Below are 11,630 nucleotides of genomic sequence, written 5' to 3' on the forward strand. Positions count from 1 at the left end.
AATATTACATGAGGTTGGTTCCAAAACCGGTAATGTCCATTGAAGATTTCAATCAGAGAAAAGCACAGCAATAAGCAAACATGTTACTTGTCATAATATAGTTACAATCCTCTGGCTCTTAGCATGTTACACCTACTTAACAGAGTATTTTCCAGACTTGTCAAAGAAAAAAGTTTCATAAACAGTAAAGAAACTACAGTGCTAGTCATATCTAAAATAATGTCTGAAATGTATTGCTGAGAGTAGAGAAGGTAAACTGTATTCTTTCCTAGTTCCTTTCCCTTTTTTAAACTAAAGATCAACTTGCAGAGACATAAAAATGTTACTGAAAACAGGACCTTAGTTATTACAGATGCTAAATTACTTAGTTTTACTGTACAATTCTAACATTAAAAAATGGCAGTTACAGAGCAGGGCAAATTATTATTATGAAGCATTAGGAGCTGTTAAGCAGAAGTCTACTCCACTGAAAGGTAATTCTATGAATACCGATAGTTCTCAGATGTTCATCAAGTGAGATGATATTCATCAAGATATTTTACATTAAGATATTACCATGGACACTAATTAGTAAAAGTAGTAGATGCTACTGGTGGTGTTTCACAGCCATTCTCTTCTCTATCCTCCTTCCCAATACAGTAAGATGAGACATTCTGAGAAAGAAATCCCCATATGGATAGTAATGTTTAAATAGCAGCCTCTTGTGTCTGTAAACTACAGCGCAGATAATTTCTTAGTAATGAACATTATATAGGCTTATTAATGATTTTTGATCCTTCCAGGTGTCCTTTAGGAACTGTTTTGAAGGTTGCAGTGGAAGCATAAAACTTTCCCTGAAATAATGCTGCACAGAGGGATAAATTTTACAGCTATTATAAAGTAAGAACCTTACACAAAAATAAGGTAAGTGTCTCAAAAGAGTGACTGATTGTAGTGATGCAGAATGTTCATGTTGACTTTCAGCAATTAAGCTTTCTTCCAAATGAAAAAAAATAAGTTTCCTAAAGAGACAAATAGCAGTGATCTTAATTCCTAGGCCTCAGCTTACCAGCAACACTGGAACTGAACAGCATCTGGTACTTATTAGACATTTTTGGTCTAACATTTTTTGAACATCCAACAGCAGCCCTGTGTCACCTCAGGGTCCAGGGACTCTTTTGTTTCCCTAATCAGACAAAATCAGGTGCCTAGCAAAGCCTGAAGCACAAGCTATCTTAACATGTTTTAGATCGCTATCACCATTTTGGGGCACAATATGCTTCCCCCCTTGCCCCTTTCTTTCATGACCAGAGTTAACTTAAAATGTATTATCCCCCTACTGCAAGACTTCCCAGAACATCAACGGATCCTTTCAAGCCTTTGCAGATGTTGAGCTGCTGAAACAGGCCTCAAATGCAGGGACCAGTAACTGAGTTGTTCATACAAGAACATACAAACAAATTGGGAAGATGGTGTAACAGGAACATTTTTGCAGAATAAAGGAGGAAAAGAGATTAAAAGCAAAATTTACTTTTCATAGAATAATACAGTGTCCTATCTTTGACACTGCTACCCCTCCCCATAGGATTTAGGGGTCACATGCATTTGAAGAAGTATCTACTTCTGAACTAGTCACCCTGGGTTCCCTATGATACTCAGAAGGCAAACAGCCCTTCCAGGGCATGATTTATGCCATCTTAATACTCCTAACATGTGTCTAAGGTTAGGCAAGATGATATAATTTGGGGGATCTTTACCTCGGGAATCCTTGCTCTAATGACTTTCTATAAAGCGTGTTCTGAAGTAGCTTCTGAACATTATGCTTGATCATCCAGATCAAGCATTTGGGAGTCTGACTCACTGATTATTACTTTTTACCTCTGACATGTTACTGCCCTGGTGTTGGGAAAGGAAAATAAATCAGGTTTAATGAAAAGGTGAGGGAAAAGCAAACGGGGGGGGCTCTCTTCCTTCTCCCTGCTCTGCTTTAAATATACTGCAGAACTGCACTATGTCTGAGGACACAAATATACTGCAAAGTAACAAGTTACTCCAAGGCAGCTGATAATATAAATGCTACAGTCTCACACTGACCCTATAGTAAATTAAGGTAGCTTCTCAGAGCATGCTGCCTCACATTTTCCTACTGTAAGGATATGACACATCATTAGTACAGGACAGACGTTACAAGTTCACATGAAGAGTTAGCACAATGTTCTCAAACCAGCATGTGTTCGCATACCCTATACAACCTATATACAACAGTTACTTGTTAACCTAAAACATGTACCTCATACAGGAGTTCACATGCAGTTATATAGGAAATAAACTCACTCCTTGGTGAATGTCAGTCTTTTCAGGGCACACTACTTCCATTAAGAATGCAAAAAAAGATAAAAAGGTTATGTTCCATTTTTAAAAAATTATAAAAGGTAGAAAGATACCTTCTCCGCTGTCTGAAAATACTGCTTTACAAGGTCTTCCACCCTCAGTGTCATCCCCTCAGAAGCAGGTCTGCTAACCAGTTTTCCAAAATTAACATCACTGTCTAGAATAGAAAAGCACAGTGGCACTGTCACCCACATTTGCAGCTTTTAATTACTATCATCCCACCGATAGGAAAAAACGTTAATACAGGCCTCTGAAGAATTATTGTCCCTTTTATATGTAAAGGTTGTTTGTTCTAACTGTAGAGCTTATTGCCTGGACACACAGGTAAACATAATGGATGCAATAATTGTACAAGACAAATGTCTGGAATTATAAATTGAACACTATGTCCTGAAGGATATTATAATTGAACTCTAGAAGATCACAAATAGAAGAAAATCAAAAGGACCCATAAAAGCACAAGGGGTTTTTTATAAGTAACTCTGTTAATAGATGAGAAATGTTCCTCCAAAACACGCTGACCGATTTTCAGTAGAAAATGTCCATAGCTCACTGAGGCTGCCCCCCATTCTCAGGCAGCAAGGTAGGAATGACAGAAGAATTAAAGGGATAATTAACTGAGATGAGCACATACCACGCAACGTAAAATACAGTGACTACAGACTGCTTCCAGATATCTGCCACATGCAAGCACAAAACACTGTTTTGTTGGCCTTGTTATATAAGCAGCTATGACAAAAGAAACAATAACAACTTCTGAGCTCATCAAGTCTTAACATCACCTGTACTGAACCATAGCATTATGTGCACATGTACTGAACATTTTGACTGCTTTATTAGCCACCTCCTTTGTATTAGAGGATATCTAATAAAGCAATGCAAAGAACCATGGTATTCTTTTTATATTCCCTTCCTGAAGCTGAGATGCATGTTAAGTAGGAAAATTTTAAAAAATGTATTGATGAAACATGGTGACAGATGTAGCAGCCATCTTGTAATATGAAAATGTTAATGCGATTACACAACTACTAAAAAAAACAACAAAGCAAAATAAAACAAGATCAATACATCATAATTAAAAAAAAAACTCACTAAAAGCAGTTTTTATTCAGGAAACATGATGTTTTGAACTTTATAAAACTGACAGTGTACGTAAAAACTGTCAGTGGAACTGGAGTACTTAGAATGAACTAACGTGAAATATTAACAGCTCTTCAGCACAATATGTTCTTGTGCAATCCATATCTTCATTAGCAGCTATTACAAATCCAGTATTTAGGCAACATCTATTAACTATTTATTAAAAATTCCAGGCACAGTGAGAAATGCTACAGTAAAACAGTTATTATTTGTTTTGTAGAAATGCTTGAATAGAGACAGACCTGGAACAGACAAGCCAAGAGCACCTAATACACATGATTAAGTCAGGCAAATAAAATGCTGTCATACATTTGGACCTTTTTTTTTTTAAGTATACAAACATATATACAAGCTGATCCCCTCCATGATTCATTAAGGCAAATAAAATGCTGTCATATATTTGGACCTTTTTTTTTTTAAGTATACAAACATATATACAAGCTGATCCCCTCCATTACTATTTCAGGTATAAACAGATGAATTCCTACAGCAAGTAGATTAAAAAACAAAGGGAAAAAGCACAACACCAATCTCTTTTCCTGCAGAGTGCCCAAAACCAACCACCTCATTCTGAGAAATCTCAAGAGTGAGATGTTTAATACCTTTCATGGTAATTATGATAGAATCATGGAGTAACTCAGTCTGGTATGGGGTTATATGTATTCCTATAAGCAACTCAATAAGGTTTGAGGCCAAAGAAAAAGGAATTATTTATGACTAACTGTCAGAAGATGCTGTGCTGAGTATCAAAATTTTAGACAAACCCAGAAAGAGAACAGAAATACGTCTGTGATATATGCACTTAAATGAGACTATGCACCTTTACTCCTCCTGTAACACATTATATGGTAGACACCAAGCGTTTACAAGTGCTGTGTAACAAAATAAAGGAATAAGAATGAAAATCAAGGCAAGCCAATGATTCTTTCCCTTTTAAAATTACCATTTTTCTCTTTTTGTTCACGATGCCTGAAAAAGTGTATGATGTCTTTTGGGTTAGCCACTCTATCCATGTACTTCTGGCTGAAACGATGGACACTGAATGGTTCAAAGCCACCTGCATAATCAACCTAAGAGAGGAAAGGAAAAAATTAAATATGAAACAAACAGAAATAGAGAAGCCACACAAATCAAGATGCGTTTCCTACCCTTCAAAGGAAAAATTAAAGTAAAAAATAAGTCAACCTAAAATTAATGCTTTATCATACTATGTAGAATAGTTAATGGATAATAATAGCTAATAATAATATTAACAGAATAGTTAATAACAGCCCAGATTCATTCAGTACACTTATGACCAATCTCATCCTTTACCACGGAATACTATTTATGCCACAGGTAAAGAGAATCATGGTATGAAGGAGATGTGTATTTGCCTGTACACAGTAAGAAATTTTATATATTATGTATTCATACAAAAAGCATGATTTTGCTTTGAAACTTTTCACAGTGACTTTTCAAAACAAAGCAATCCAAACTGAACAATATCTTACTCGTAATCTTATGAGAGGCTTCTCTGGCTGACGTGGATTTCCCAAGCGTTCTCTTTCTGCGCCATCCAGCATCAATTCAACCTATGAAGCAGATTTAGAAATTCAGTTTGACTTTATTCTCTTACAGATGCCCGAGTCCTTCAAGTATAACCTAAAACACATCCAGCTGCAGGGGAAAGCTATAAAAATAAATAATCATATGATGTGCTGTCATTCCTGAACACACATATGTACCAGTATCCAGCCAAAAGCCACAGGAATGAATGCGAAAAAAGTCACAAGGAAAGGCTTAGCTTTCAGATATAGCATAGTCCAGCAGTATCTACATCACTGATCACTCACACTATTTTACCTTATAGCCATTATTCTTTGCTAAATGTCTAGTTCCAGGGAAAAGCAGGAAGAAATTTTCACACATCTAAGAACAAAGAGCACTTAATAAACCTGCTTAGTTACTTCTGCCACTGTCTTCTGTCATAGATCCCACTCCCTGTCCAATAGTGTCCTACACTATTACCCATATACTGTTAGCATTACAAGTTACCTTTTCCATGCAGAATGCTTGTATTGCCTGAGTTACTTTAGGATTGTCAGGATTAAAAAGATCTGGATGATCAGCTAGAATAATATCCTCCATGTGGAAAGTTCGCACTGTCTCTAGAGCAATCTTCTGCATTTTCATTTTTTTCCCTTTAACATGCAGCAAACCAATGTGTCTAGAAAAGAGAAAGATAACTTAATAGAAGATAAACTTATGAGAAGTATGGTATAAAAATTTGTTTTAAATTCATGTTCAATTTTCAGGGACAAAAGTTTAAAAGCTATAGGAAGTTCTTGGATCTGTACTTCAGGGTTGGCCCTGCCAAACTTAAGTTCTATTATATTTAGATTATGCTTGTTCTATACACGAGCACATGTACACAATTACTTGCATTCCAATTGATCAGGATGCAACTCCTCTTAGACAAGTTCCATTTGCTTCAAATGTTTAACCTAAGATTTGGTTGAACCTAAACCTTAGGTTTAACCCTAAGTAAAGCAAAAGTACTAGGTACTTATTCCATGTCACATTCTGAAGCTAATCCACACTATAAGACAAGTCCTTTCATACTTAATAGAAATATTTTTCCTTTTTCAACACAACACATGAGAGACAAAAGGCAAGGGATAAACAAGAACAAACAGAAAAGATCACACACTTCTTCACAGCTTCTCCGGGGGACAGAGATGTCACCACTGAACTTCCTGGCTGAGAAACATAGAAACGTTGCTGTTCGTTTTGGGATGGAGCTATTTTGCACTCATGTTCATGACCCCACACAACAAGATTAATGAAGTCATCTAAAAACTGTTCTGGAATGTAGTTGGTGGCTCCATGTTTGCTCCTGTACAAGAAAAGAGAAAAATAATGAGAATGTGTACAGTCATGGGAGGGCAAGGGGGGAATGAAGGAGGAGAAAGACATCAGTGTGATTTAAAGATACAGAAACTCCAGAAAAAATATCTGATGTACATTTCACATCTGGTACTCTTAACATTTATTCCTTACGCAATGGTTTAAAGTGTTTGGATAAACAAAAAGACAACTTACACAGCTCATTCTTTTCTGCTCCCCTCCTTTTATTTGGATATCCCTTTTTTTCTTACTTGGCTTGCAAGACTTTAGGGGGTTTTTCCATATGAATGCCTTTATAGTACCTCATGGCCTTTTGTTCTGGGTTTGCTTTTTGTTTTGTTTTGTTTTTTTGGCAGTGGGGTAAAACCCACTGAATTAAACAGACATGGGACATCCCCCCCAGTCCCTTTCCAGAAGATGGAGGAGATGGAGAAGTGAGCTCCTTCAGCCTACTGGACAGTGATCAGTACACAGGGTTATAAAGGTATATTTGTTTACTTCTGCCTCATTGTTACTTGCACATGAGGATGGCACTCTTACTCAGGAAAAATTATAAGGATTTGGAAAAGAACTCTGCCTGTTCCTACTACCACTGCTGGGAGAAGCGTGCAGGCAGAAAGAACACATGCTGCCTATCCTCTGTTCAAGAGAAACTGTAACGCATAGCAATGAAATTGAAGACAGGGTAGCTGTCAAATTATGATTCAAACAAGGATAGAAAATACAATATGAAGTTTAATGCTCTTTCAGCTCTAATAAGCAGACAAGACTTAATTATATGCATATTACAACACAAACCCTCCTCTGGCCCTAACTATAAGAGTTTGGGAAGAGATTTCCCAACATTCCTAATTCATTTATTTATGATTCTTCTGTAAGCAGAGCTGTAAAACAACACTTTCATTTGGAAAAATCTGTAAGAAACCAGCTACTCACAAGACAGACAAACACTACCCTTTTCAAGGCAATTTTATGAAGTAACACAGTAAGTTTAAAAGTCAGTGTAATTCATTCAATACTGTTACCTATTTTGATGAATCACAAACAAGTTAAACCAACTATCTTCATCTTCCTTTGGCCTCAGCATGGTTACTTGTTTATTGACAAACATACGATACAACCTCTCATCTGGAATAGCTCCTGGAACAGACAAAAAATATTGAATTATTTTTGTCTGGTAAACCAACTCTTTATTTTAAAGCATTTTTATTAGCAACTCTATTAAAAAGAGCATGAAGAACAGAACCTTGTGGCAAGATCAGATCTTCATTTTCATGACATAAGAAGTCTGAGGCACGATTATGAATTTGAACAGATCAAAGTATAAATTGGCTATTTTACTACACAGACTTCTGAAAATAAGATATTTTAACGTGAAATCTACCTTCAAACAACCGCTAAAAGCAGTTTCATTAACTACATCTAGTTAGAGACCTCCTTCCAGTTTCCTGTGCCAAACAACTGACTATGGGCAGAATTAAAAATATTAGAAGAGTTTGTTTGTTACTTGTTGACAGATTAAGAAGTATATTTTGTTGTAAGGTAGAGTCTAAAAACAGCTAATATTGCGTAGAGATGGAGTTCTTAAACATACTTTAAAATTCTCTACAAAACAAGAAATAAACTATGAATTCTGCAAAGTCTGTGCTTTCCCACACAGCTGGAAAAAGTCTGCAGTACTTCTACACTGTTTGTCACTGATTATTTCCTTGAGGTTTTTAACAAGGGGGGAAAAAAACCAAACCCAAACCATCCATATCCAGGGTTCACGATGCATTTCAATAGAATCCCATACGAAATTTACATATTTTGTATAAGAACAAGTGCTCTCTAAATCAGGGAAAGTCAAGAGGGTATATAACCCTGGCACAAGCTCAAAGAAACATCTCATGAACATTTTCATGCAGCAACACCCATAATTTAGAAAGCTGTTGCATTTCCCAGTATTGATTTTGTGTATTAAAACTTTAAATGCTTGTTGAAAACTTTCATATTGTGGTATTAGAACCCTCACTAATAACCTTCAGAACACCTAGGAAGCTTTAAAGTATCTTATTAAACAAATGAAATCATGGCCAACTAGGACTTAACTTATAGCTACAAAAGTTGCTTGGAAATAAGTATTTAAGCACTCATGACTGGACACAAAATAAGAGGGAAAAATTAAGATCTTAATAGTTAAATTCTTTAGACAGAACACAGTCAAACATAACCATTCTAAGTAAGAACTGCGGGTAGAGGGGAAGGTGGAGGAAAAAATAGAAAGGGACAAACTGAAGTTGAAAACGCACCATAGAACACCTTTAAAATATGAAACTCTTCATAAGTTCCTTTAAAGAAACCGAGTTTACCTGTGACAGATGTTATTCATGAACCACTTCAGACAGACATGTCAGACATTAGGTTTCTGCTCAGACAGTTTATGCCTTTAAATAAACCAAAATGGCACATGAATATACAGTGTTTAAGTTTTACCTGAACAGGAGGAAGTAACCTTAATACACAACAGTGAGAATTTAAGAACGTGATTTCCCTGACTTGATACACAGGCACTATCTATGACTAACTTAAGCAGGTTCATTTAAGACCAATAAAAGCATAGAAATAAAGTTATTGAAGGATTTTTTTTAATTAAAAAAAACAAAGGAGGAGAAACCTGACACCGTCACAGAATTGATACACTTTAATTTAGCATTAATTGGACCTTCATGTTTGTTGCAGCACTGTATGTTTGTTCCAACTTCATTTAGACCCACGGAGCTTCAGTGACACCTGAACAGTCTAGCCACAGTCTGGCAGACTAATACTTACCCAAGCCATACAGAGCGATTTTGGTTCTACCCTTACGCAATAAAATGGGACTAATATCTATTTTCTCCACAGAAGGTGAATGTCCAAAGTGATTCAACAGTCCTGCACAGCTTAAAATATCCAACGCACACAGTGCATCTGCCTGTAGAAAATATTAAGAAACAAATGTAAGAATCTTGAACAGAACAATTAGTCTCTAAAGTCTAAGTGAAACAGTCTCAAAAGAGAAAAAGAGTATCTTTCCTCAAGTAACTTCTGCAGTTGAAAAACCTCACTACATATATTAGCTTTTTTTTTTTTTTTTAGTACTCATGGGTACAGAAGCAAATTTCCTTTCCTTACAAGTCTTGCTTCATTTGAACAACATGAAATTAAACATTAAATCATTCAGAAAAACAAAACAAACTAAAACCCAAAACCAAGCAGCCAAAGTCTCTAAACTACTACAGAAAATTATCTGGCTAACGACTTCATAGTAGATCCAAAGTTAAACTTCTGTTGTTAAACACTCATCTCCATGATACAGTGCTATTTGATACAAAATGCAAAATTATTAATTCAACACATGTGCTTTACTTCTGTCTAAATGTCGTTTTCCTGCTTACTTTTAGTTATTGATTTTTAAACTACCCTTTCATCATTATTAGGTTATCCTCCTGGAAAATATAAGATGCATATCAATTGCATATGCACAAGTCAAAGTATCAAACTTCCCCTTCTTTAAGAAAAAAGCTTTCAGTCTCTACAGATAGAATTTGGTTTCAAAGCTTTCTGAAAGGCTGCCATTTCTTGGCATGAAAAGTGATTCTGTTCTCAATGACAGAAATCTATGTAAATTAAGAACTTAAACATAGTTCATATGGATCCCTTAACTTCTTCCATTCTCTCTTTTAATGTCATACTTAACTTCTCATCACTAATTAAGAGAATTCCTAAAGATGCACAAAATATTTATGTGAAGAGTGGAGCAGATGACTAAAACTAGCCTAGTTCTCCAAGAATGGTATTTCTATACAAGTCTCTATTTCTATATTATTATTTTTGTTATATAACAGTATAGCACAATTATGATAGTAATTACCCCTGTGGGATCATCATGATTGCCATGAATACTAAAAATTGGAATAGAAATGTTGAGATTTCTATCCTGATAATTCACCCATGGAAACCTGAACAAGAAGAGGGAAAAAAAGTTAAACTGTATCTGCAAATTTGTGGACAATCCCCAATATTCTCTTCAAACTAGTGTCATCACAAATACACCATGATAGCAGCACAAATGAGTACTAAGTGGCTACGAATAAGATGCACAGCATAAGATTCTTACTCATGGACTGGAATGGCACTTCCTGCTGGGAACAGGGTAGCAAAAATCCAATTTTTTTAGAGCAAGCCTATGAAAAGAATTGTACAACACATGTGGTACGTGCAAGAGCAGCAGACTGGGCTGTACCACCTTTGTTTACACAAAAAGAACTCTGCTGATTTTACCACAGCAATTCATGTAAATTGGTTTAATTGCATTGTACTTGCAGGATAGAAACTATATATTACAAAAACGTATCAAATGTCACAACACATTCAGAAGTTTCTCAAAAAATTGTGTACATTCCTTTATAGACTTAGATTATAAAAGATGACAGGGGAAGTCATCCTGTAAACTGTCCCATACAAACAGGCCTAAAACTTCAAGGTTCCAGTCACAGAGGATATAAATCATAAAAATCACAACACATTCACCGAATATGCAAACCAAACCTTACACCTTAATTTATAGGAACATACTTACTTGCTATAATGAAAATTAACTGCCTGATCACTCAAAATTTCAAACTGAACAGGACGATCACCCATGCAGTACTTTCTTAGTGACTCCAAACAAGAGTGTACTGTTTTTCTGGAAGGTTTGTTTTCATGAAAAAGGTCCCCACCTAATAAAACAAAGTCCACCTGTATGTAATAAAAAGCTCTATTATTTTAATACAACATTTTGCATTACCTTGAAAGACTTCCAAGAAAACTGTTTAAATTATTTCTCCTAAGGAGTTCCACATATCTTCTCATATCTAGACTTCTAGGTAAAACAAGTTGGTAGTTGCAAACACAGTATTTAATTACCTCATGAAAAAAACATTAACTAAATTATTTGTTAAAACAAAACCAAAGCCCAAAAGACCCATTTATGAAGAGTTGTAGGTGAAAACAAGATAGTGTTGAAAGAAAATACTGGTGAAGTGTTTTAATGAGGGTCTCCAAATTGGGTCCTGAACATTTTCTTTGACAGGCATGAAGAGATACAATATATTTTCATTGCTATGGTATTGTACTCAGTTTGCATAGCAAGGTTTTGGTAGCAGTGGGGCTGCAGGGCTGGCTTCTGAGAGAAGCTGCTAGAAGCTTCCCCTGTGTCCGACAGAGTC

General features: G+C 35.8%; 1 protein-coding gene across 1 annotated transcript in view; it reads right to left on the reverse strand.

The window, feature by feature from the left end:
* Positions 1 to 11,160, reverse strand: part of MRE11A (MRE11 meiotic recombination 11 homolog A (S. cerevisiae)) — a gene marked incomplete at its 5' end in the record, with an annotated part of 18,053 nt that extends 6,893 nt beyond the window's left edge. Inside the window, 9 exons of the mRNA XM_010282313.1 lie at positions 2,424 to 2,527; positions 4,454 to 4,580; positions 5,004 to 5,084; positions 5,548 to 5,719; positions 6,203 to 6,388; positions 7,425 to 7,539; positions 9,211 to 9,352; positions 10,292 to 10,379; positions 11,000 to 11,160. Of these exons, the coding sequence (XP_010280615.1) occupies positions 2,424 to 2,527; positions 4,454 to 4,580; positions 5,004 to 5,084; positions 5,548 to 5,719; positions 6,203 to 6,388; positions 7,425 to 7,539; positions 9,211 to 9,352; positions 10,292 to 10,379; positions 11,000 to 11,160 (1,176 nt within the window). The remainder of the gene's footprint in view (positions 1 to 2,423; positions 2,528 to 4,453; positions 4,581 to 5,003; positions 5,085 to 5,547; positions 5,720 to 6,202; positions 6,389 to 7,424; positions 7,540 to 9,210; positions 9,353 to 10,291; positions 10,380 to 10,999) is intronic.
* Positions 11,161 to 11,630: the final 470 nt, after the last annotated feature.

This window comes from Phaethon lepturus, unplaced genomic scaffold, assembly GCF_000687285.1.
Source record: "Phaethon lepturus isolate BGI_N335 unplaced genomic scaffold, ASM68728v1 scaffold9002, whole genome shotgun sequence".
Taxonomy (NCBI): Eukaryota; Metazoa; Chordata; class Aves; order Phaethontiformes; family Phaethontidae; genus Phaethon; species Phaethon lepturus.